General features: G+C 45.7%; 2 protein-coding genes across 5 annotated transcripts in view; both read right to left on the bottom strand.

Annotated features, from left to right (window-relative positions):
• Positions 1-18,876, bottom strand: part of LOC113027958 (serine-rich coiled-coil domain-containing protein 2-like) — a 48,936-nt gene extending 30,060 nt beyond the window's left edge. The window contains exons 1-6 of one of the 4 annotated variants that reach the window (XM_026177825.1): positions 18,459-18,876; positions 3,066-4,246; positions 2,810-2,977; positions 2,547-2,723; positions 2,393-2,466; positions 1,284-1,457 (exon numbers count right to left, since the gene is read on the bottom strand). In XM_026177825.1, coding sequence (XP_026033610.1) covers positions 1,284-1,457; positions 2,393-2,466; positions 2,547-2,723; positions 2,810-2,977; positions 3,066-4,203 — 1,731 coding nt within the window. In that variant the 5' untranslated portion in view covers positions 4,204-4,246; positions 18,459-18,876. Of the gene's footprint in view, positions 1-1,283; positions 1,458-2,392; positions 2,467-2,546; positions 2,724-2,809; positions 2,978-3,065; positions 4,247-17,608; positions 17,807-18,458 lie in introns of those variants that run through there. The other 3 variants (XM_026177824.1, XM_026177822.1, XM_026177823.1) reach the window with 3 other exon arrangements.
• A 4,360-nt stretch (positions 18,877-23,236) lies between these two features.
• Positions 23,237-24,593, bottom strand: LOC113027825 (WAG22 antigen-like). Its single transcript, XM_026177645.1, has 4 exons — positions 24,476-24,593; positions 24,324-24,385; positions 23,376-24,068; positions 23,237-23,305 (listed from the first exon to the last, which is right to left on the bottom strand). Exons 1-3 carry the CDS (start codon positions 24,496-24,498, stop codon positions 23,377-23,379), a joined length of 777 nt encoding a protein of 258 aa, XP_026033430.1. The 5' UTR covers positions 24,499-24,593; the 3' UTR covers positions 23,237-23,305; position 23,376.
• Positions 24,594-24,991: the final 398 nt, after the last annotated feature.

Here is a 24,991-nt window from a genome sequence, read left to right as displayed (position 1 = left end):
AGCAGAATGGCCGGGTGGCGTTTAAGCCGCACAGATACAGGATGTTTAAACTGACTTCCTGTTTCCTGTGCCAGTTTATTTATTTATTTATTTCAGCTGGTTGTTGTGTTTTCATCAGGGAGGTTGCAGAGTGCCCTCTGGTGGATAAATTATGCAACATCCGCACTGATAACATGGTCGAACGGTGTTTTTATCCACGTTATAAGGTTTCATTTATTGGCTGTTATACAAGCTGACACCGACACATACATCTGTAACCATTACGGTCCATAATACCGATAAACCAGTCGGACTTTAGCAGAGATGCTCTTAAAACTGGAAAACCGTGAGAAGAATGGGAGCTTCCAGCTTCTCTCATCATCTCATGAACATCAGTGTCTGTAAAGTTTCAGTGGACACTGGAAGCTGGAGACAAACTTTACTGAATAAATGTCTGATATTGTTCAAAAATAGAAAGGATGCATGAGGAAGGTCAAGAGAGAGAGATGCTGAACACTGGACGTGTCACTGCGGAGTAAAAAATAAACTCCTGACCACAAATACAGAAACCGCAGCTGGATTTAAGGGAGTATAAACAGTGAGGGAACCTTTAACATCCCTTCAACTGTAGAAGAAGAATCAGAAGAAGAATCAGAAGAAGAAGAAGAAGAAGAAGAAAGGTGGAGTGAGGACGAGACTAAAGAGGAGTACAAAGAATAAAAGGAACAACAACAACATGATGTAAATATATATAATATAAATATATATAATCGAGAAATGAAGAAAGGGCAGAACAAGAAGAAGAACAGGACATCTGATCGGCCGTGAGTGTAACTCACAGAGTGGACACAAGAGGGAGCCAGAGGACTTCCTGCAGACTTAGATGAGCTGAAACGTGACACCAGCGTTCATCGTGAGATTAAAATGTCTGATTTTCAGTTTGATAAATGAAACTGTGGGTTAAACATGAACTCTGACTAAACTTTGGACATTTCAAATCAATGAAATCAAAACACAAGATCAGTCTGAGTGAAGCTGTTTTTTGAGCTCCCCTGAGAGGCCTCGAGCTCAGACTTTAAAAACTTTGTGCTAATCTGACACGTGACTCCATCACGATGAAGCGTCTCCATTGTGCCGTCTCTGTGGAAGCAAACCTCAGCGGAGCAGCACAGCAGACGCCTCCTGAATGTTAAACGCTCCTCTTTGTCATTTCTCTGCTGCGCTGCCACGAAATCATCCAAACTACAAACCAGCCTGGAGGAAGGTTGGGGGCAAATGTGTGTGAGCTGCAGGTTTGTCCTTACGATGCTGTTGAGGTCGGAGTCGAAGCTCCCGATGTGGTGGGTGGTGTTGCTGCTGGTGTGAATGGACGCGGTTGTGGCGACGCCCCCCAGGGGCTCCAGACCCTCCTCGTCCCACATGTAGGTGCCCCCGGACCCGCAGCTGTCGGAGGGGGACAGGTCCAGGGACGAGCCGCCCTGCAGAGGGGACGGACATGTTTGATTCAGACCACGTGGAGTTTTTCAGCTTTTATTAAACGTTCATGACTGCAGATGAGAGCAGGACAGACGTCCTCCTCTGTCTTTCCCAACAGCGTCCTGCCTCGCCCGGCTTTCAGGGACAGAAACCACGTCTACACCCTGCCTGTTAACTGTCCACGTGTGGGGCTGCTTTCACCTGCTGCAGCTGAGCTGTGAGTCAGGTCAAAGTATGACTCAAAGATTATGTCATGTTTCTGGAAATGGGTTTAAGGTTTGACAAATGGAGGAAACTGTGACAATTCAAGAGGCTAAATATCTGAAGTGGGTCTATGAGGTGAGGCTGAAGGCAGGGTGAGGCCAAGCAGCATCCTCCTGTGCTGATATCAAAGCCTGCAGTTCCTCTAATGTCCACTAGAGGCTGACTCAGTGTTAAAGCTCTACAGCAGAAAGAAACATGCTGACGGCCTCATACAGAAACTCTTCATATCAACTGTTTTCACAACTCACCTTTTTAAACTGTTTTAAGGCTTAAAGTCTGCATTATTAGGGGTGTGGCCTCTTTGACTGACAGGTGAATGGTGACACAGGCGGCTGTAGCTGCTAGCTGTCTGCTAGCTTCACCTCAGCTAACTGGAGTCCCTGAACTGGACCTCCGGACTGTGTTTGTGCTGTTAGACTCTATTTTTTCATACAAATGAAGCAGCCTACTGGCTTTTATTGATTTCTCTAATTAAAAAACAAAATCTGGCAAATGTAACAGGAAGTGTTGGCCCAAAATTACAAGGAATATGGCCGCTAGCACAGGCTAAGCCACAGCATTAGCTGATAGGTTGGCAGACTGTGGTTTTATAAAGAGAGCTGCTGCTGTGGGCACTGATAGCTCCTTCTGATTGGTGGATAGAAAGTTCTTTGTATGGGTTTAATGGCGCTACCTGCTCGTGGTAGTCCGGCTGACTGGACCGTCTCCGGCGGGAGAGTTGGGTCAGCTGATGGTCTCCTCGTTCACCTGAACACAAGCAGGATTTTTTTTTTTAAGCAGTCGTCTCGACACTTTTTCTCCTCCCTCCTGCTCCTCATAAAACTCACCTGTGAGTCTCACGCTGCTCCAGTCGATACCATCATCCAGAAAACACAGCCCGGTCGCCTTGGTGACACAATTAGCGACCACCTTGTCGTCATCAAACCTGGCGCACGATTGGTCGAGCCCGGAGTCGTCTTCCTCGTTTTTGGAGGAGAGCAGCAGGATGCCGACGCCTCCGTTTCCTGCAAACAGCAGACAAGCGTCGCCGTGAAGTCGGATATTATTCTAATTTACTGACATCTATATAAAATAAGAAATCTGATCTCACCGAGGTTGTCAAAGTCGTCCATGTACTCCTGACTGGTGTCGTTTCTATCCAGAGAGGAGGTGGAAGACAGGGACATGTCCTCCAGCGTCTCCCCTAAAATCGACACCTCTGCCTGGGATGCAGGCTCTGCCAGCAGCTCCTCTGCGTCCGGAGCCTCTGGAGTGTTTTCTGGAGGAGGACGAGCAGCTGTTAGAGAGAAACTACAAACAGACAAAAATAAAAAGCTGTGGGTAAAATAAAGAGTTAAAAGCTGAACCTGGGCTGTTTTCTGTCGTCGAAGGCGTCTCTACAGAGTCCTTCCGTCTGCTCAGTCCTTGGTCGTCTACACACTGATTGGCCGTCGTCGCTCGCAGTGGGCGGGACTGCTTGATGAGTGTTGGGCGTGACATCTTGTAGCTGATGCCACTGGGCCTGGAGGTGGGGCTCAGGCTGGGTAGGAGAGGTTTCTTTAAGGCAGATGGAGGCAGGAGGGAGGGGACCCCCGACCTCGCTGAAGGTGGTTTCAGCAGGCTGCCTTTAGGTGGAGCCCTGCTGGTGGAGGGGGACTGAGGGAGGGACGAGGAGGAGGCGGAGGAAGGAGTGAGGGTGGGGGAGGGCTGCCGTCGGACCTGGGTGAGGCTCCGTGAGCGAAAGCGATCGTCTTCAGTGAGCCGGACGGAGACAGCGGAGCCGAGGCTGTCGCTGGAGTACGAGCGGTTGGCTGGAGTCTTCTTCTGGAACGGGGAACCAGCTCGAGATCCAGGACCAGAACCGCCGGCACGAGAGAGGAAACTCTGAGGCCGTCTCAGAGAGCTGCTGGGTCCGGGCCGCGGTTTGGGCCCCGAAACGCCGTTCAGGGCGTGTTTGGCTCCGTTGGTCGGCCCTGATGGACTCAGTTTGTTGGATCTGATTTTGGAAGCAGGAGGCGTGCTGGGGCTGGACTGTGGAGACGGCGATGATGATGATGGCACAGGCAGGCCAAAGCCACGCCCCTTTTCCACAGAGGCTGCTTTTTTGGCGTCACGCTGGGAGTAAAACTGCTGGACGCTGCTGCGATTCCACCCGCCCTTCCCCCGGCTCCACGCCCTCTCCCCATCACCGCCGCCGTCCACCATCAATCCATTTTCTCTCCTCAATTTCACAGAAATCGAACTCGGCACTCGGATAAATCCATTCTGTTTAGCCGAGGACGGGGGCGCCGTTAGGGCGCCGTTGCCCCCTGATGGTCCAGGGTGGTGGTAGAACCCGTTGGTGAGGCGGGTGCCGGCGCTGGCGGCAGCAGCAGCAGCAGCGCTGGTGCTGACAGCGGCGGTGGCGGCGGGAGCCGTCTGAGATCTGGGCCGAGAACCAAACTTGGGCAACCTAGAGACCATGGTGGGCATGGCGGGAGGGTCGACGAGATGAGGGGCTGACATCAAACCCCGCCCACTTCACCATGGAGACACAGAGTCAGAGGATCTGGACAGAAGACAGGAAAAGATGATGTTAAAGGTCACGACCTCAGAAAGGTCAACTGTTCTGAAAACTATTCTTCTAAAACTCTCAGTGATGAAATTTGATTAAATTAAAAAATGTTTTAAATTGTTTTCCAAAGAAAAACAAAAAAGACAAATTTCAGCAGCAAAGTTTGGACACGTGGAGTCAAACGAGTCCTGCGAGGTTCCCTCGGTTAGCTTCACGTGCACTTTGCAGCTTTGTCTGTGTGACACTTGTGTTTCAGTGCAGACCGACAGGCTGCAGGTGGAGCTTTGTTATCACGCAAAGCAAGAACCAGTTCAGAGAACGCTTCCATGTAGAGCTACGAAGGACCTTTACTGGAAAACCTTTCAAACGCCCGTTTGCTGCGGTTTCTCTGAAGCACAACAAAGCAGCTCTCAGCGCAGCGTCTGCAGGCGCTCCTCACTGAGCAGAGCTGCAGGATCAGGACAAAGCTGCAGCAGCCTGGGACACTTTGGTGAGATATAAAAAAAGCCTGGCAGCCCACACTGGGTGATCACATGATCCCTCTGATGGTAAAGGAAAGCCCGCCTCCATGAGGTCACCATATTCAGTTTCCCATTAAGAGCAAACTTTTCTCCTGGTTTAAAGAAAGTTTCTGAGGAAGAATCACTACAGAAGGTTCAGGGATTGAACTTTACAGGCTCGAGTGACACTGTGGAGCTGTGCTGTGGAACTTTATTCATAAAGCACATTTAATAACAACAAAATGTTGGCCAAAGTGCTGTACAAAGATTTAAAAAAGCAAAAGATTACACAGTAAGAAATAAGATCAATAACAAATACGTGGATGATGACTGGGTGGATAGATGGGTAACTCTCACGCGGTGCTGTGGCACAGCAGAGCTTTCAGACACCCTGATTACAGACTGCAGGTTTGAACGGCAACGTTACAGGAAGAAGCCTCCGAGCCTCGATGTGGGTTCAGTCCTGATGGAGGTGAGATGGACGCATGTTTACTCCAAACGTGTATTTTTAGCCTTCCCGCCCCCCCTCCTGGCCCCCGCTGAGCCCACACATATGTTGGTATTCATAACACCAACCGTTCCCTCTGACTCTCCAGAAACAGTCGCTGAAAGTGGTCGTCTGAGTTTCTGCTGGTCGCTCTGCTCCACAGCAGCTACGTGATAGGCTGCTTTTATAGCATTAGCATTGTTAGCTTGACATGACACCATCTGTGATGCGCGTGCAGAAACACGGAGCTGCACGTGTGTCGTGCACTGACAGCGTGAAGATAAACCAGCGTCCAAAACTTGTTTTTTGCAAACAATTCAGTTTCTGAAATCTGCAGAGCTCAGTTTGTGATCCTTATTTTTTAATATGTTTCCACCTGCGAGGCTCGCTGTATTATAAATAAAAGCTATTGTGTGTTTTTTTCAAACAAAGTGAAAAATGGATTTAACTGTAGATACGTGTTAGTGCTGCAGGACTGTTTAAATGAACAACTCCTTGTTGTGTTTTCATTCATGTTTTGAAGCCATAAAACTGTTATTACTGTCGGTCACCTGCAGTACCTTCTCGACCCATCAGGGGTCCCCGGCCTACACTTTGGGATTAGTCCTTGACGTGGGTAGAACAATAAACCAGCTAAGTTTAAGAGTTTGCTGAAGTTTGCTTGCTAACAAACATGTTGGCAGGTTTTAAATCCCAGTCAGCATCCACAGCTGAGCCCAGACTGAACCTGCTGAACAAAGACAACAGTTTCATTCATTTTGGTGATGATGATGCATGCTGCAAATTTCCAGAAGTTTCTCAGCACCAATGACGTCAGCTACCCCGATGAAATATAATGAAGGTGTGAAGCCGACAGGCTCCGCCCTCCTGCAGAGAGCCGAGCTGCGGCGTCTGCACAGAAACTAAATTACAGCCCTGAGGGAGCGGAAAAATCCGGAGAGGAGCAGCTCTGACTCCTGCCAGTGATTAACAGCTGAAACATGTGGCAGCTGATCGCTCTGCAGCTTCAGCGCCGCCGGCTCGTGTGTGTGTGCGCGTGTGTGTTTGGGCTGGCGTGGAGATAATGCTTAAATGCACTCCGCCCCTAATAAAAACAGTCTGCTGTTCCTGCACACAGACACACATTAATGGTATGCCACACCCATCTCTCACACACACACACACACACACACACACAGGTAAGACTGCATGCAAATCCAGAGGCCGGGAAACTGCAGGGACACAAACCTGCGACCTGCTGCTGCATGAAGTCTTGCAGCAGCAGGTCGCAGGTTTGTGTATCTGGTTGCAGAAGTTCATAAAACCACAGCGACAAGAGTTCAGTACACATAACTCAAATGTGTCAACACACACACACACACGAGTGCATGTGAGTAATTCCCACAGACACAGACATGTGACCACAGGGTGTAGCCTCACTGGTTCCTGCATCTTAATTAAGTTTAGGAGACTCTCGTTTCAACTGGAAAGGAATGCAGAGCAAACACGGAGTCAGCACTCAGAGCTCAGGAACGTCACGGTTTTAAATGCTGCAAACACAGACAGCAGCTGCTGTTGCAGAGCTCAAATAATCAAACAAATCATTTATATAGATGAAAAAGTTTAAAAGTGGCTGAACTCTGCTGCAGGCTCTGGATCAGCTGAGCGTGGGACGAGAGGCAGCGGGCGAACCACGGATCACATGGTTACAAATGACTGAACTTTCAAAATAAAGGTCAGGGTGACTGTGTACTACTAGACAAGAAAATAAAACGTAAATAAAACATCATCACAAATGTGTTGATCAAATTAAAGAAGCAGCAGCAGCTAAATTACTCTTTAAAATGCATGAAAACTTCTGATTTTATAACTTTGTTCTTTGGAAGGAGACGATTCTCTTCACTCTGTCAGGACCCACACACCTGTGTTCCTGAGCCCACACAGCCTCCATCACATGCTGGTGTTGGTCAGACCTCCGAACACTCCTGATCCACCAGTTTATAAGTATCACTGACTCTACATTAGTGTGCATTATAATCACTCTCAAATATCCTTATAGCTCTGAGCTGTTAGATTTGCCCTCTTGGCCTTCAATGGCACTTTTTACTGGGATACATAAAGACGCATCAAAGTCACTTTGCACACTGTCACAAGGAAATGACTTGATCTCCTTCGCGAGACACGTTGCACAGATTACAGACCGACGAGTCATTTACAGCCAGTTACTCTGGCGTCGGAGCGAAGCCTCCCTCTCACGTTGCGCTGATGCTAAAACCAGAACCGTCCCTCCGAGCTCGCCCTCAACTCGACTGAGCATCACGAGCTTTTCTGGAGGCCTGAAATCAAACAGCTGATGTGCTCATGGAGGAGCGAGGTAGGTAAGGCGAGACCGCCGAAGAGCTTGTGACTTCAGCGGCCAGCTGCTGGATCATCTGCACGGCCCGAAGGCTCGCCGCGCTTTAGGCCGCGCGGCCACGTGCTTCCCTCACAGTAACAACATTATTCAGCATCAAGTCTCACCTCTAAACTGAGAACATGTTTGCTGTCACTGATGTGAAGAAAGAGATGCTGCAGAAAGCTGACTCACAGCTTCCCATCAAACACTCACAGCTGGTAAAGAACGATGAACTCGGGCACAGCTGGACGTCACCGTCACTGTGGCCAGAGAGCAAAGCGCCTCAGTGAGGCACCATCGTGTATCCGTTCACTTCATCTGTATAGTACTGCATTTATGAGACACTCTTATTTTATCCACAGAATAAAGGTTTATGAATAATTCAGGTAGAAGACTCTGTGCACAGCGCCGCTGTGAGGCAGACTTTCCAACGCTCTCATCATCATCAATGTAAATATAATACTAAATCCACTTTTTCCAGCAGCAGGTTCGCTTTACTGCTTCTGCTTTGAGGATGAATTTCTGTGGGGGAAGTTTAAGTGTGTCATGGTCACGAGTGATGGAAAGGTGGCACATGAGGTCGCCTGGTGGATCAGTGTGGTGTCCACCCACCAGGAGCTCCTCTAAGGGTGCCCTCGCTGCTGTTTGCTGGTTGAGTGCTGCGCTAACGTTAGCATGGGGGTGTAAACAATGGTAACCATGGCTTCCGTTAGCTTGCGAGGTAGTTGAGTTGTGCTCACAAAGGCAAAGCTTGGACTATTACTGTGGAGCTAAAAAAGGTAACCAGGGCAGCGCTGATGTTTTCATCATCTGATGGTAAATAAGTGTGAAAAGGTTAACGTCCAGATTAAGGTCACATGATTCATGTGCTGCTTCAGCTGCAGGCTGGTGAGATTAGGGATGAAGACCGATTAACTGTTCAGGTGGGAGTTTTTCTACACTTGTGTCACATTGACTGACACGTAGCCACGTCCTCAAAAACTCCAGTCATGATGATGTCACAAAGCCTGCAGCAGTACTGTCCTCCTGTGTGCGTGTGTGTGCGTGTGTACGTTTGTATTACCAATGTTGTGGGGACATAAAACTGTCAGTCACTTTGTGGGGACTCGACTTCTCTTTGGTGGACAAAGGACAAATCCACGACTTGAAGCATTGAATGTAAGCTGGTGTAAAGTCCTCTGAAGTGCTGCGAGCAGGACTGAGTGCAGCTGTACTGCAGCAGAAGCACTGCTGCGATACCAAGGACACACAGGAGGAATGAAGACTGATGAACGAGGTCAGGGCAGAATCATAATGAGATCCTCTCTCCTCGCTCTCGTCTGTGTCTGCACACTGTGTCTCTCTCTCTCTTCATCCTGTGTTATTTATCAGCATCTCTCCATCACTGGGCCTCTTGTTAATTTGGATTCTCTTCAAGTTGAAACTGAGCTGAGCAACAATCCCGACCCACAGAATGTTTGACAGTGTTGTGCTGGCACTGATGCTCCGAACACTTCATGGTTCCTGTACAAACATTCATATTAAACATGCCAGAGTTTCAAACAGTGAGCTGTTTATGCTCAGACTGCACACTACTCAAAACACACAACTGTGCACTGCTTGTTCTATTGTTGACTCCGTGTGACCTCAGAGAGGGGATCACTCACAAGCTCCGCCCACCTGATGTTCATATCTCAAGTTTACAAAGAAAAGTCTGTCAGAAGAAAGTTGGATAACAGGGAAGTGCGGTTTTCAGACACAACTGAGTTCAGCAAGGTCCAGCATGAGAGGAAAAAGGCTTATTTCCAACTGTGAATCATGCAAAGCTACCTTCATAGGGTTCAGGAACAAAAACGTGGGGCTGGAAATGAAACACGGGCCCTTTATCACAGTGTTTCACAGTGGTTCCTGAACCTCTGATTTATGACTGATGATTCTCTCAACCATTAGTTCCCATTCAGCAATAACCTTTGTGTCCGAACGGATCAAAACGAGTGCTTATCAATCAAAAACACAGCTGTAGTAGTTTTACATCGTGGTCACTGTCCACAGTCCAGGACACATGTTAGATAACTGAACACACAAGATAAAGACACCGTGCAGCCTATCTGAAGTGGTACATGCTGAACAAACACGGTGCCAAAGTGTCTGCATGTGAGCCGCGACGAGGAAAGTCCAGTCGGTTCCCTCACCTCCTCTCGTGCACTGCACCAACGACCTGCCGCGTCAGCGCTCGCTGGTGTTCCCCGACCTCTCTGCGTGGGTCTTTAAAGCCTCACACATAATCCAGTTTGGTGTCAGGCTGCTGGATGACTTACAGGAGAGATTTAAGCCGGATGAACAAGTGTGTTTAAGATAAGAGAAGCAAACACACGGAGGATAAGTCAGCTCAGAGTGTGAGCGGTGTGGATAAGGCCTCGGCTGTTTGGCTGTGAGCCACAGAGTCCATTTGAATTAATGAATGAAAATCCAGGTGTAAAGTCAACTCGCTGTTTGTTCGTTTGGATAAGAAACGAGTGAACTCTGATTACAGCAGCAAACCTCACGAGAGCAAAGATAAAAACCATTCTCAGCACCAAAAACTACAGACGCCCGTATCCTTCAAATTCCCACACGTAGTGTTAGCAGAGCACAAGTGGACTAATGCACAGTTAAAAGTGGGCTTTGAGAAATACAGCACTCCCTCTGAGGCTGGATTACAGGCAGCTCCACGTTTGCTCCATTGTTCCAGTTTACGTAACTTAATTCACTGCAAACCAGTCGGAACTTTGCACCATTTCAGCTGCAGCTTCCTGTGGGCTCCGTACCAAACGTGCAGCTTTTCCCCCCAAAGACGACGTTTGAGTGCTGAGGTGTCTGCCATCATCGGTGAATCTGAGCTGCTCGTGTTGGAGCTGAAGCCAGTGAATCATGGACCGGCAGTTACCTTCATTCATTTATATAGAAAACAGACTTTGCATGAAAGGAAGTTTTAAAAGTGTCAGTGATGCAAAGCTGTTTCTGGAGGCCCAGGATACGAACACAGAGCTGGAAATGATCTGAGCAGCTCTCCATTAAACTCCGAGTCTGGATCTGAAATCTGCAGAGAAGCCCGAGTGCTGCTTACGTGTCCTGACCTTGACGGCTTTCTTATCGACAGAGCGTATCCATGAAGGATACCGGGGTGATCTGAGCCCGAGACTGACTGTACTGTGCTTATGAGTCACTTTCACTAATGCAGTTCACAGAAGATGAGCCAGAAAACAGAGCTGCTGGGAATCAGCATCCAGCGTTTATCTTCTGAAGCTCCAACAATCAGTGAAACGATCAGAAAAGACATCTGCAGCTACAAACAGGTGCTGAGCGCCTCTGTGAATCCAGACGGATGTGATTAATGGACAGCCGAGACAAACATACTAGAACATACTCAGCTCTGTAACTGAATGGAAAACCGTCAGAGAACGAGAGCACGCACGCTGAGGGCGTAGCTACACTGCGAGGTCTCGTGTCTGAGATGGTTTTAATTCCATATCTGCACAAACTTTGGATGTTACAGAAAAATTATAACTGTGAAGTGAAAATCTAGATGAAACAGCATCTTTTGTTTCCCTTCACCAGCCGCCGCCTCCTCCTTTGACTCCCCCCTGCTCTTACTCCCCCTCCTCTTCCTCTACTGTACATCCATGCAGCCATGCTCTGAGCTATCGATGTCTTCATGCTCCAGTTCTCCGCTCACTCAGCTGAGAGGAATCGAGGGCTGGCGGCGAGACGGCCAGGAAAGGTCAAACACGTCCATCTTTAACCTCCTAAGACCCGAACTCTTCCACAGCAGCATTTTTAATTTCTCTTTGATATTTAGGCTGATTGGGACCCGATGAATATAAAAACAAATTTGATTTTTTTTTTCCACCTGATTTTTGTTTCTAAGAGAAAAGGAGCCACATACGAGGATATGCATTTAAAATTTTGATAGAACAGTAGCAGCATAATGTCCTCGTAAGTGGATATCAGGCCCTTGTAGAGCAAAATTGAGTATTTTGGTCTAAATAACCCAAAATGTGACGTCCACATATGTGGACGCAGGTCCTACAACGATTAATCTGAAATCAGTTCAGCCAGGATGCACGCAGCTACTTTACTTATCACTGTGGACCGCTGTCCTGAGCAGGGGGTCCGCTGCAAACAGTCAGTATTGGCATCATCAAATAATCTGGAGATTATAAAGGAATATATTCATTTATGGTTTATCGAAATCCCCAAACCCACCAAAAAGCACCCATGCATGCCACAAACCAAAGAATACTTCATGTATAATGAAGCAGGGCCAAAACTCATCACTGTTTTATACAAATTCAGACATTGGCCAATAACTTCTTAAAGATGAGTTCTGAGTCAGACGTCCGAGAGTCCGGACTCTGCCCGTCTGGGTTTATTTCACAGGAACGACGACCTCGTCGTCTCCTGACAGACGGCGCTCTCTCTCAGATTCTCAGGTGAACGTTTCCGCTCCACGGGGTCAGATTTCATTCACACTCGGAGTGAGAAAGGCCAAAAGCTGCTGGAGCAGAGCTCACAGATGGACCCGCGACACAACAGATGGTGTGGATGCAGCTTGCTGCGTGCACGAAACGTGACACCACAAATCTTTGACAGCAAGTACAAAAAGTCACAAAAAGTAAGACGATCCATTAAAAGGAGAGAATTTTAATGAATCTGCAGCTCCTGCAGCAGGATCATCTTCCATAATCAGTCAATTGTTACTCTCAGCCTGACCAACAAGCACAACAAAAGAAGGTATCGCAGGGTATTTTTCTATTTTACATTGATTACAAGGCTAAACTGAACACATCACATCACCACCAGCAGCCGGTGGACAAAATATAAAACAGCGGAGTTCCTCAGGGTTCGAGTTTAGGTCCTCTTATTTTTCACGTCATATGGAATCTAAAGACTATAATTAGAGAAATGCTACTTTTACTACACATAACTTGAGTTTCAAAAAACAAAAAGTAAGGTTTACATTTGAATTTTCATTTTATTTTGCAAAGGGTAATAATCTGTACAGTGCAGAACATTATTTAAAGTTTTCCTGTGTTTTGCATGTAACTGTTAGTTACACGGGAAACAAAGCTTCACTTCACTGGCCTGCCTGCATAAACGAATGTGTCAATAAAACCTTCTCTGTAAGATGCTAAAAAACAACACCTCATTCACACGTTACGTTCAGTGCCTGAGTCTGTTATGTAATATTTGACCTATTAAATTGCTTCAAATAACAACAGGAGAGACTGCATGTGAACGCTCTGCCTCTGAGCCTTCTTAAAGATAAAGAGAACTGTGTGCTGCTGTGGAGGGTTTAAAGGCCAGATGTGATGCAACTGCACTCACGAGGACACGCTTGCTGCTGTTGTTACACCAGAAACACTCACAGGTTTATCTGAACTCTGCTGCTGGGGTTCCCCACGTCTGTCCAGGTGAGGAAAAACAGCAGGACATATCTGAGCTCCTCGAGCTTTCAGGAGTCCCACCAGCTGGTGATGAACTACTTCATGTGCATCAACAAAAACTGTAGTTCTTCTAATGTCCACTTGTGGCTCGCTAATAAACACATTTACAGCCTGATATGAATGTAGCTAGCTCTAAAGCTAGTTCTTTATTAAATCTCACTTATTATGCAGGTAGATGGCGGCACAAGTGACTTTAGCTGCTAGCGGTCTGCTAGCCTTTCCTTCTAATGCAATTAGCTGATTAATAATATGGCTGCTGTGAACTCAGAGCGTCCAAGAAGTCCGAGCTCCAGTGTTTTATTATTTGGATGTTGCTGAGCACTAATTAGCAGGTAACTGTGTCTGCGTTACGCTTGCACAGTCTGTAGACGCAGCTTGCTAACCAGGCTAACTAGCATTAGCAAGAAAACAGGGACTCCGCCCTCTTGTCCAAATATGGTCACTTCTGGCTCCAAAAGAACAACAAGAGAAAACATCCGTCCTTTATTTACAGTGGACAGCTGTAAATTTACCAACTGTGCCAAATGAAACTGACCCCAAACAGCAAAGCCTTATGGGTAATGAGGACAGGACTGCTGAGAAGCAGGCAGCGCAGATAAACATGGCAGCCTGATAATCACGTCTGCACGGTTAGAACAATAACAATGCTCCTGAGCTGTAGCTCAGACTCTTTATTTCCACGTCCGTGCGTGCAGATCACCCGAGGACAGATGTTATTGGCTCAGGGCAGACTAACATTACCTCCTCCTCCGCCCTGCCTCCATCACTGAGCACAAAAAAGCTGCACTAATCTTCCAGACATATAAAACCCTGTTTAAGTGACCTACACATCTCAAGCTCATGTGAATTAAACAGACATGACATTTAAACATGAGCCAGACTGTCAATTTGTCGTAAGAAAGCGGCTCTCTAATGAAGCCTGAAGTCAGAGTGAGTCATCGTTTCTCCGTCAGTCCAGGTCACGGTGTGGTTTCTGACTCATCCTCAGTCAGGATGGCTCCCCATCAAAACAACAGAGCCACATTTAGCCGAGCCGTTTTATTATTCATGGCTGCCGCTCGGATGCAGGCCGTGAGAGTCATCATTCGATCCGCACAGACTCAGCAGCAGGTTTCTTGCAGGCCTGATGTCCACGCTGTTAGCCCAGATACTCGGGCAGTAAAGAAAGAGGCGGGCTCGCACGCATTACTGCGCTCCACGCAGGAAAGATACGAATTTAATAAAACTCTGACCTCATTTACTTTATTATTTTAAAGGCTGTAACATTCATGTGTGTGATGGACAAAAAGCCTGACGTGCAGCTTTGCTGGCTGTTGTTTTGTGAATTATTATTATTATTATTATATTTAGCTCATTTTTGATGACAGCTTATTGCTTTGTTTCTATTCATATGCTGCTACCAACTATGCAGCTGTTGGAAAATATTGGAGTTATATGAGGAGTTTAGTCATTTATTGTGTATTTATTTTCCTACATTCACCTAAACCAGTTTAACAACAAATTAACATTATGCACAAAATTTACATTTATTCAAAAATACGAAAAACTGATCAAAACAGCAAAAACTATTTTAAATAATTAGCATTTTAATATGCACATGAATGGAGGCAGGTTGCAGAAGAGCTTCTCTGAACACACAGCACATGAAACAGGGCTGCAGCAGCTGCAGACCCCACTGAGTGGGACCCACTCAGCTGAGAACAGGAAGCTGAGGCTGCGGTTCACAGGCTCAGCACGTTTAACACCAGACGTGGAAACATGGCAACATTCAGATGGTAGGATCAGAACGTGGCGTGAACGTGAGTTCCTGGATCATCCTGCCTTGTGTCAACTATTAACTGCCTGAGGTTCTACCACCTCCACGCAGGCAAACACACAGCAGGAGAGCCCCGCCCGGGTGGCTGTTAGACCAACAAACACACCCTCGTCCAACACAGACACACACGGAGGATGTGTAAACTTTTCCCACAGTTTTCAGTCTGAAGTCACACTGATGACGGTGTCGTGGGATTTCAGGTCTGACTGGTCTCCAGCGGGCGGTGACGGCAGCGAGGATCCAGGAGGAGATTCTCGTCATTTTCATAAACAAATGTGTTTGTGCTGGTCGTTGTTTAAAGCATCGACAGCTTTCTGTGCTCGTCTCTTCAGCTCTTTCAAAAGACTGAAAGAGATATAAAATCTAATGTTAATATTTCAGTATTTTCTCCCCCAAACAGGAAGAGCCCGTCAGAGTCTCCCTCTGAGAAACAACACGTTTCATCTATCTGAAGAAAGCGACTCGTTACTAACTCAACAGGTCCTCTGTGAGCCTGACATGGATCTGTGGAGGGAAACTGATGCTATTTTACTTATTATTACATTCATATTATATAATGAATAATATTTTATTGTACTTTATCATTTATTCTGTTTTCTTTTATTTAGCGTGTGATCATCTGATTTTGTCATTTAATTTTATTACATTTCTTTTAAAACTTTATTTTTTAATCTTTGAATTTTTCTTTTTTGTTTTTATTATGTTTTGTTTTATTTTTAGTCGTATTAAAAATAAATAAATATTTATGTTTTGATTGGTTTCTGCTGTTCTCTGACTCGATCTGCGTTTATCGCCTCTGTGTCAATAAAGTTTGATCAGAGAATGTTTCAGTATTTATTAGGAAATATTTACTTCATATTTTTCGGCCACGTTTGATTTAAAAAGTAATTTTTATTTCCCATTAATTTAATTTTAGATTCGTTTTTCATGCTTTTTAATAATATTTTTAAGTCAATTTCCACTTTATTTCCAGACATATATTCTTTTTACTGCTCGTTTTTCAGAGATTGTATTTTCTTCTGTTTTTGGGTTCATTTCTTCTAAGCAGTTAAAAAATGAATTCAATAAATAAAGATTTCTGGCTTCTTGGAGTCAGTCTCACTGATTTTCTTTAAAAGGAATGAATTTTCTACATGAACCCTTCTCATGTCCTGATGTAATTTGTTTCTGCATCAATAACTACACTTACATCACTACATCAGCCTTTGTTTACATGTTCCGTTTCCTCCACGCTCGTCCTCGCCGAGCTCGGCTCACATGATCTGATCAGTGAGGAAGCAGCAGGCAGACACCACCCAGCTAGAGATCCACAGATTCACCAAACATTTCCTGCTGCTGACCTCCATCAGCACAGACGGAGAGGGCATCAGATATCGCTCCAACAAGCTCACAGCGGAGGACGAGGATTGCACAGAGAGACACCGCCATCCGCTGTTAGCATTAGCTTGGCACCAACGCACGACCAGAGCTGCGATTTGAGCTCCGACATGCAGAAGAAAGTTTCCACCAGTGAAACAAAAAGCTCAGATTTCATTTACAAAGATGACACAGGATGATGAGGACTGAGATCAAATCAGAGGTCAGATGTAACGCTGACCTTTGGGGGGAATTCCTTTTAAAAAAATTAAAATTGGAGTTAAATGCTCATTTTCTTTCATTGATACACAACACGTTACAAAATGCTGCCTCAGCAAGCACGATTTTAATCTTTGGGTCGACACCAAGGTGACCTCCATCCAAACCCCAGCAGAGCGGCTCGGCCTCCAACACGCACACACAAACTTGTTTTCATCTAACACGGGGACTCCACTATCTTGATTTGCCAGCCCACAGAGGACACTAACTGTGCCATCTGTGCTGAAGGCCTGATGGAAAACATTAGCCTGAGGAAACGACTTTGAAACAGCAAAGTTAAACCTGCTCAGGCTGCAGGTAGGACTACACCTTCCACTTCAATTATTCATCCAACAGTCTGGAAACAATTAATGTTTGATCAGCTGGATCCAAACTCCTCCCTCTGCAGCTCCTTTGTCTTCCTCGGGGGTGAGAGCGGGCTACAGACACAAAAGGCCGGGACCCGTCTATGAAACTAGCTTCGGTTTCATTGGTATGTGAACAAAAACCTGAACAGGAGGCACAAAACTAATGAAAGCACCAGCAGGGCTTCTGTTTTCTGTGCTGTGACTCATCCCCTCTCCGTTATCCGTCGGGCTCTTCGGGGAGAGCCCGAGGGAGAGGGCGAGGAGGAGAAAGGCAGGAATGAAGTCCAGCCGGGTGGAAACGCCACACAGAGAGACAGATGGGCGGACAGACTGGACTCCTGCCATCGGTCTCGGTGTCAGCAGGTTCCCTCAGAGAGCTGCTGAAGCTGGCAGCGAGAGCGCCACAGAGCAGCAGGGGACTCGCCTCTGCAGCTGCTTTCACCTGACTCTGCCGACCAGCCCACATCAGCTCACTTCACAGTACACGCGCTGCCTTTCCTCCATGACTGCAGACTCCGGGGCTCGTGCTCCAGTTTAAGACTCAGGTTAAATGCCCGGATGATGCATTAGACTCTCCGCCGTCCATCACACTCACTGCTGAGGCCTGCTGTACTTTCTCTTCATGCTGACGGGGAAAATCAAACTCCATGTTTCCTCTCCGTGTGCTTTAGCACCGAGCAGTCAATAAATCATCACCATCACACACGTCTGGATCCACTGAATGAAACTTACTCAGAAAGGGGAAGCTGAACCTGTCCATGTTATTAACTTAGTGCTTGCAGCTCGTTAGGAGGCAGAACTTGAGCTTAAAGTAAATAAACAAATGTGTGATTTATAAATGAATTCAACTTGACATTTCATTCCTACAATAAACTGGAATCGAGCCCAAGTTTGGTGACTTCACCTCAGCGGTCTGTTCTGTGCCTGAATCTGATTGGCTGTTATGACTCCCACATCAGCTGCTGATTGGCTCTTTGTAGGCAAGCGTTTACCCAACTGATCAATAAAAGAAATCAGCTGAGCATTGATTAACTGAATAATCAATTAGTCCAATAAAGTAGCCAGTAATGATTCACAGAAACGGTTTGCTGCAGTAAAAACATCTGATGTTTTATAAACAGCACACTAATCAATCAGCTGATCTGAGTAATACAGCGAGCAGTTATGTTTTTACCAGGTTAGTTTAACCAGTAATGATAACTGCTGTGTGACGTCAGGCTCTTAGAAACAACACCAAACTAAAGTTTCACCGTCCTGTGAGACTTTCTGAGCTGTGTGAGTGATTGCTTCACCGGAAAGAGACCGACTGATCGATTAATTGTTCGATCAGTTCATTAAAATAAACTGTCTCAAGTCTCGTTATCTTTAGGACAAAATGATCAAAAACAACCCGTAACCTTTTCTGACGTCAGATAAGTTACACACCTGACCAGCTGACAGAAAATCTAAGTAATTAATCGATTGTGAAACAGATCTTCTGTCTGACCCTCAGGTCTCTCTCTCACACACACACACACACACACACAGCCTGGACGTGGGGTGTGTGTGTGCGTCCTCTCAGCAGATGTTTCCTCACACTCACCTGCGAACCACTCGGAGCATCTGACGCCGAAATGCGGAAATATGCAGCTCGGCTGGATGAAGACAGCCGAGGTGCAATGGGGCTGTGAGCCGGGCTGTGCCGAGGTAATATCCGACCGCTGGCGGTGTGCTGGAGGCCGGGCGGCGGTAAGAGTCCCGGTAAACGGCGCTGAGCTGTGGGGCCTGTGGATGCTCCTCCCGGGCTCGGCGGGTCTCGCGCTGCCGACGATCACCTCCGCGCGCCCTGACGGAGAGGAGACGCTAACGTGAACGCCTTTTGTCCGCGTGCAGTCTGTTTGTGCCGCACATGCTCAGAGCTCGAGCCGCTGCTGCTGAATCATCCACACACGCGCGTGCACGCGGACAGCGCTTGCGCGAGGCACAGCTGACTCTGACGTCACGCGGACGCTGTAAACAAAACCCTTTCGTGGCCGGTGTTCCAGATCTACTGGCGTTTAGATCTACTGGCGTTTAGATCTACTGGCGTTGGTGGAACAGATGTGTGGCAGTTTCAGTATATAACGTTTCAGGAGCTGCTACCGACAAACCAGCAAAAAACCGCCAAATGTGTCACCTGTGACACTTGTGAGGTTGTCTCAAACACACTCCGTCCGTCGTGATGCTGTTGAACAACAAAATGTTTAAAAATGTCGCGAGTTTACCTGGTGATATCCTCACGCGCGACGCGATCGCGAAAACAGCAAACAATTAACACCACGCCGATGTTGTTCACAGGACAGCAAGAGTAAAGCGAGCAGTTTGCTTTGTGCACTAACATGGACTCGAGTCAACCAGCGCCCCCTCTGGCCAAGTGCCACAGCCTACAGCCAGATCAGCCTGTGACACACATCTGCACAACACGTTTGTACCTTTCAATTGTGTCCGTTTGTGCGTCGTGCAAATAAGCCTTTGAAATGATTGAAATGATATCATGTATTTTTTTATTGGCCTACATTTGTACAAAATTCCAATTTATATACACAAAGTCATAGAAATCACCACTCCAATTGGTCATCATGATTTTGATATTCTCTTTTTCCATGACAATGAAATACACCTTGGACAAATATGACACATCAATATTTCATTAGTGTTGTCACATCACATCCTGTAAGCAGAGTCTGCCTGTGTCCTTTATATATCTGTCTCTATACAGTCTGTATAAGTGTGGTTAATCTAATAAACATGTGTAAGGAGATGGCAGTTACTGTGAATGTACAGCAGGTGATCAGTAATAAACAGTCAGACAATGACTCTGACGATCTCATTCAGTCTTGCAGATTGAATGCACCTTCTGTGGAAAGTGGTACCACACAGTGTGTGTGGACTTCCCCTGTGCAGAAGGCGACTACAAATGTTGTGGGTGCTAAATAAACAGAAAAAATGATCCCTGTTGTCTTTGCTTACTGATTGTTTTCAGTGTTGACAATCCACATTGCTGGGATTGCATCTTTCAACATGTTGGTGAGTAGATGTACCAGGGGTTAGTGCAGCCACTCAGCCTCTACTCACTGTGATCATAGCAGCAGGTGCAGATGTGTCAGTAGGCTGTGGTACTTGGCCACAGGTGGCAGCAGTGGACTGACCTCCACTGGAGACTGCTCCAGCTGTGTGATAGTGGATCTGCTACAAATTGAAGCTCATAAGCAAGTTTTGGAAATGAACCCTTGTATTATGTTGAAAAACAAAAAAGTGACATTGATTTTGTTGCGGTCATTTTGACCCGTACTGTGTAAATCCACTCAGAATTATCAAAAACCTGCACTAAAACAATAGAAACTTTAGAAACAGGAACCTTCCCAACTAAGATTTAAAACAAACAATTTCTACGTCTCCTCCAGAGTCAACAACAGATGACAAACCAAGCGACACACCTGAGTCACTGACTTTCTTAAATCCACTCACTCTGTTTATTTTTAGAGATGCCTGTTACCCACCAGCTGACCGGGCGGTCACTCGGGTTAAACATAATAGAAAAGGCTGAACTGACAATGCTGTGACAGTGATGTACACTGTTGTTGGTATATATCAGGGGTCCGGAGCCGCGGCTCCTTAGTCCTTATACTGCGGCTCCACGTGGTTTGGGAAAATAAATTAGAAGTAGGGGAGACCGGGGACAGTTGTAACATTTTTGACATTTCTGTCTGTAAATTGGAGCTCTTTTAAGGTAGTGGATTCAAAATGTAATGCAAAGTATTTACATGTCTCTGCTATTAAATAGTTACTGACAGACACCGAGCAGCCAATCCCAGCACACCAGGGTCCAGCATGGCGCTGAAAGTGTGGTGCTCCATCTCTCAGAAACATGTACAACAGGAAAAGCTGAAAATCAAAAATCATATTAACCACAAACTTTTCAGGTTATTAGCAGCAAACACAGAAATCTGTTTGTGCCATTATGGAAATGTTTCACTCTTTTATAAAACTGCAGCTCTTTCTACCCGATGAACATCAGTCAGCCCAGACTGAAATGTTACATGTGTGAGGCAGACACGTAATAAACACAAGCAGAGAAACCATGTTGCACAGTCACATGATCATGTTTATTGCAGCCTGTGTAATGCTCAACTACTGCATCAACAACTTGATTTTCAGCCCAGTGCATGCCCACAAATCTCACTTATTCCCTGCAGTAATCAGCCATGTACAGGCTGTGAAGTTGGAATTTGCTCCAATCAGAAACTTCTGGAAATAAAGCATATGATGCATAGTGGGTGGGTCCAGCACTGGCAGAAATCAGAGAGAAATATCTTAATAGTAATATGTACAATTAACAAGCACCCTGAATTGGATAATTGAAGAAGTAAAACTTCTTCCAGGCGATGAAGTGCCAGAAATCCAAACTCCATTTGAATATGCAACAGATCTTTGAGATGTTTGTGTTGCCTTCAGATTGCTCTAAACAGTTGTTAGTCTGCACTCAGTCAGTGAAAACTGCTCCACTGTTCCCAATATCAATATGGAGTCTCCATCAGGTTCAGGACTATGTGAAACCTCTTGAGTGTTTATAGCAGCAGCATCAAGGCAACTGAGCAAATCACAAATTTATCCAAGTTTGTGCTCATAAATCAGCAGGATGACACGATGAAACGCTGTCGTCTGCATATAACTTTATATCTGTAATATATTTTAATCTAAGAAGTATAACCAGAATCTGTTATCCAAGCTGAGGTTTTAAGTACAGTCATCTTCCACTTCCCTCACCTATGGTGTGCCACAAGGTTCTGTATTGAGGCCCTTATTATATACATAATGCTGATTCAACGTTTCAGTTATGAAGGTGCTTCTGTCACATTACATTCAGAGCTCTGTGCACTCAAACACACATCACTATGCTTATGTTTAACATAATGAAGATGTGACTACAACACCTCATTGGTCAGCTTAGTGCCTTCTTTGATAACATTGTTAAATAAACAGAACAAGTGCTCAGTATTGCACCAGCTTCCCCTGTTTGAAGCTTGTGTTCCACATGTAGAAATGTTGCAGCAGCAGAGGTGAAAGGTTGCACAGAGAAACAGACAACCACACTTAAGAGCTCTTTGTGACACACACTCTTTCATCTCCAGGAGAAAGCAGCCAGGATTGTGCTCATGCCTCCTTTCATTCGCTCTCTTAGAATAAAATAGAGTAGATTTGATTCATTTCTTCTGCCTTCATGATATAACAAAGAAAATAATGTAAAATCAGTAATTTCTTAGTAAAAAGGATACTGTACTCAAATATACAGACAAGTGTCTAATTACATCTTCCATTAACCGGACCCATATAATTAATCTAGAATAAACATCAGTGGGTTGGCAGTTTGTGGAAGCCACTATATCTGAATACAGTGGAGGGAAAGGACATCTGCCTTGCAACTAATGGTGTTTTACGTATGTGGTGCTAGAGAGCGGAGATGCAATGTGCAAACCAAAGGAGAAAGAAGTCACGGGTGTTTGCGTAAGGTACATTTAGATTCATTCTGCACAGTCATACCCTACATTTTATCCCCTTCACACAAACACAAGGAAAGAGAACGCCACTGGCACCTTATTAAAATGTTGTCTTCATTTAAGTCAGAGCTCTAACACAAAAACACGCTCCCAGGTCAGACACGTGACCCTCTCATCTCTGGAAAGCTGACAAGAGCTAAATAACAGCAGCCAGTTATACGCTAACATTAGGCTCCAATGCCCTAACAGTCGCTTTCCCGCTGATAAATCGTTCAGCTGCGTCTGAAAGCTGAGGTAAACAGCGGACTGACTGCCTTCTACAGTTGAAATTTAAGGTTGTCTCTGACAGATGAAAATAAGTTATCCTCGCCACTGTAGCCAGGCTTACGCAAATAAGTTTCTGGAGGTAATTCAGTAGAATTCTGCAAGCTGCTGACATCTGTTAAACTTTGACACACTGTAGCTTTAATTGTCAGGCCATGGTTTGACTTTGGGATCTGGGGTCTTGGTTGAGTATTTTCAGTACATTTGAGTTATTCTCACCATTTTAAGTCTTGAGTTGTAGTTGCTTTAGTGTTGCCTTTCACTTCATTATGCTTTTCATCATCATTCATCCAATGTGACAGAATCACGTGACCTGCAAGACAACCTTTGTGTCCATGCATATCAGCCAGTTTAAAGAAAGTTGTTACCCATCACCTCTGACCGTGATGGTGTCAGGTTCAGCCAGTTAAGGCAGAGTCGGGCTATGCTGAATGTGTAAACGTCAAAGTGTCTGACATTGTCCACAAAAACCCAAAGCTGACCTAATGACTGGTTGCCCAGTAAAAGACTGGAGAACAGATTTTGTTGTTATAGTGCATTTAATGACCACATGATGCATGGAGGCCCAGGCTCAGCTCATCAAGTTGACCTGCAAGAACAAAAAGTCACTACACATGTTTCTCCAAATTTAAGCAAGTTGGTTCGTAACTGTGCCTTACCTCAAACCTTTATCCTTTGAGAATCAACCACTGGGACACTTTCTGGATCGTGTGGCAGCACAGGGCTTAGAGGAAAGGGGCTGTAGACATCGTCAGTGTATTTGGAGTAAGAAAAGGCTTCTCTTCCTCGCTGGTAACCATTGCCGTTCTGGATGATGTAGGATGAAGGCAATGCAGGTGGAGCCATAAACATGCCAAGTGGCACTTGAGAGGTATACCAGGCATTAAAGTCAGGATAGGTCTGAGAGGGCATCCAGTCCTGTGGGTCAAAGGAGGAAGGAGCTCCCCCTGTAGGAGCATTTACCCATGGAAAGCCAGCAAAAAATGAGGATCCAGTAAAGCCACCAATACCAACCCTTCCAGAGCCGGAGCCGCCAGCAGATCCAACCCCTCCAGAGCTACCAGCACCGACGCCTGCAGTAACAGAACTGCCAACGTCAACCCCACTAGTACCAGAGCTGCCAACACCAAGCCCTGTAGTAACCGAGGTGTCACGACCAACCCCAGTTGTGCCAACACTTAAAGCACCAGCTCTGCCAGCACCAGAGGCCCAGTCACCAGTATCAACTCTTACAGATCCAGTGCTACCATCCCCACGCAATCCAGTTCCAGGGAACCATCTGACAGCACCAACCCCTCCAGTACCAGGTACCCAGCCAAGGTGGCCCAATCTTCCAGTGCCACCAGACTGACCTGAAAGCAGAAATAAGTTTTTACTGAAACTGAGCTTGTCAAGTTGCAATGAAGCTCTTGCAAATTTTGCTCTGAGTAGCACTGAAAGAAAACCCTTCTATTACTTGGTTTAGCAGACCAAGCTTTTCAGTCAAGTATAAAATTACAGTTTCCTGAGAAAAAAAAAAAAAAAAGGGGGGGGGGGGGGGGGGTAGTTCAGTTCTGCTACAGCTATATTTCCAAGACTAACTCTTGAGATTAGACAGGAAGACTTACCTTTAACTAAAACAGGCAGGCAAGCACCTCGGCCAAAAAGGAGGAAGCAAATCCAGGAAACCCTGTTAAAGATATAACATGTTTTATATATATTAAAAAAAAAAAAACTTAAATTATAAAAGAGACATCAAGCATCAAACAGCACAACTAACCTCAGCATAAAGACAAGCACCATGATTAAGGGTCCGCTACAGCAGGCTGGTATCAACACACTGCCAGCTGCTTACAGATCAACTCAGTATCCGTTAACTAGCTGACAGCAAATGCATGGCTTATATTGGTGCTCAACATGCTGGCAGCTCTCGTTAAATTCATTCACTTCACCTGGTGCTCATCACTCCCCAGTCAATGATGCATTCTTTTGAGCCTGGAATCTGAACAATACCGAACCCCGCAAAGGAAAGTTTGACTGCAATAGAGAAGAAAAAACAACGGAACATGTTTTGATGCATTGTCAGAAATATGATGCAGAGAGAAGAATTGATATGCTTGGTGATATGAAAGTGAAACTGGGCTTGGTTGATTTGTTTCATAAGAACTCGAGAAGGGAAAGTTATCAGACCATATTTGGTTTTTATGGCAGACTCATTTGTTTGGGAGGTTTTTAATTTTTTTGTAAAAATTTATTTATTTATTTTGTTAACATTTTGGTTCACATTCCAAACCAG

Source organism: Astatotilapia calliptera, chromosome 8 (genome assembly GCF_900246225.1).
Source record: "Astatotilapia calliptera chromosome 8, fAstCal1.2, whole genome shotgun sequence".
NCBI classification, from domain to species: domain Eukaryota; kingdom Metazoa; phylum Chordata; class Actinopteri; order Cichliformes; family Cichlidae; genus Astatotilapia; species Astatotilapia calliptera.
Note: the sequence above shows the minus strand (reverse complement) of the source record. Positions and strands in the feature narration are given on the sequence as shown.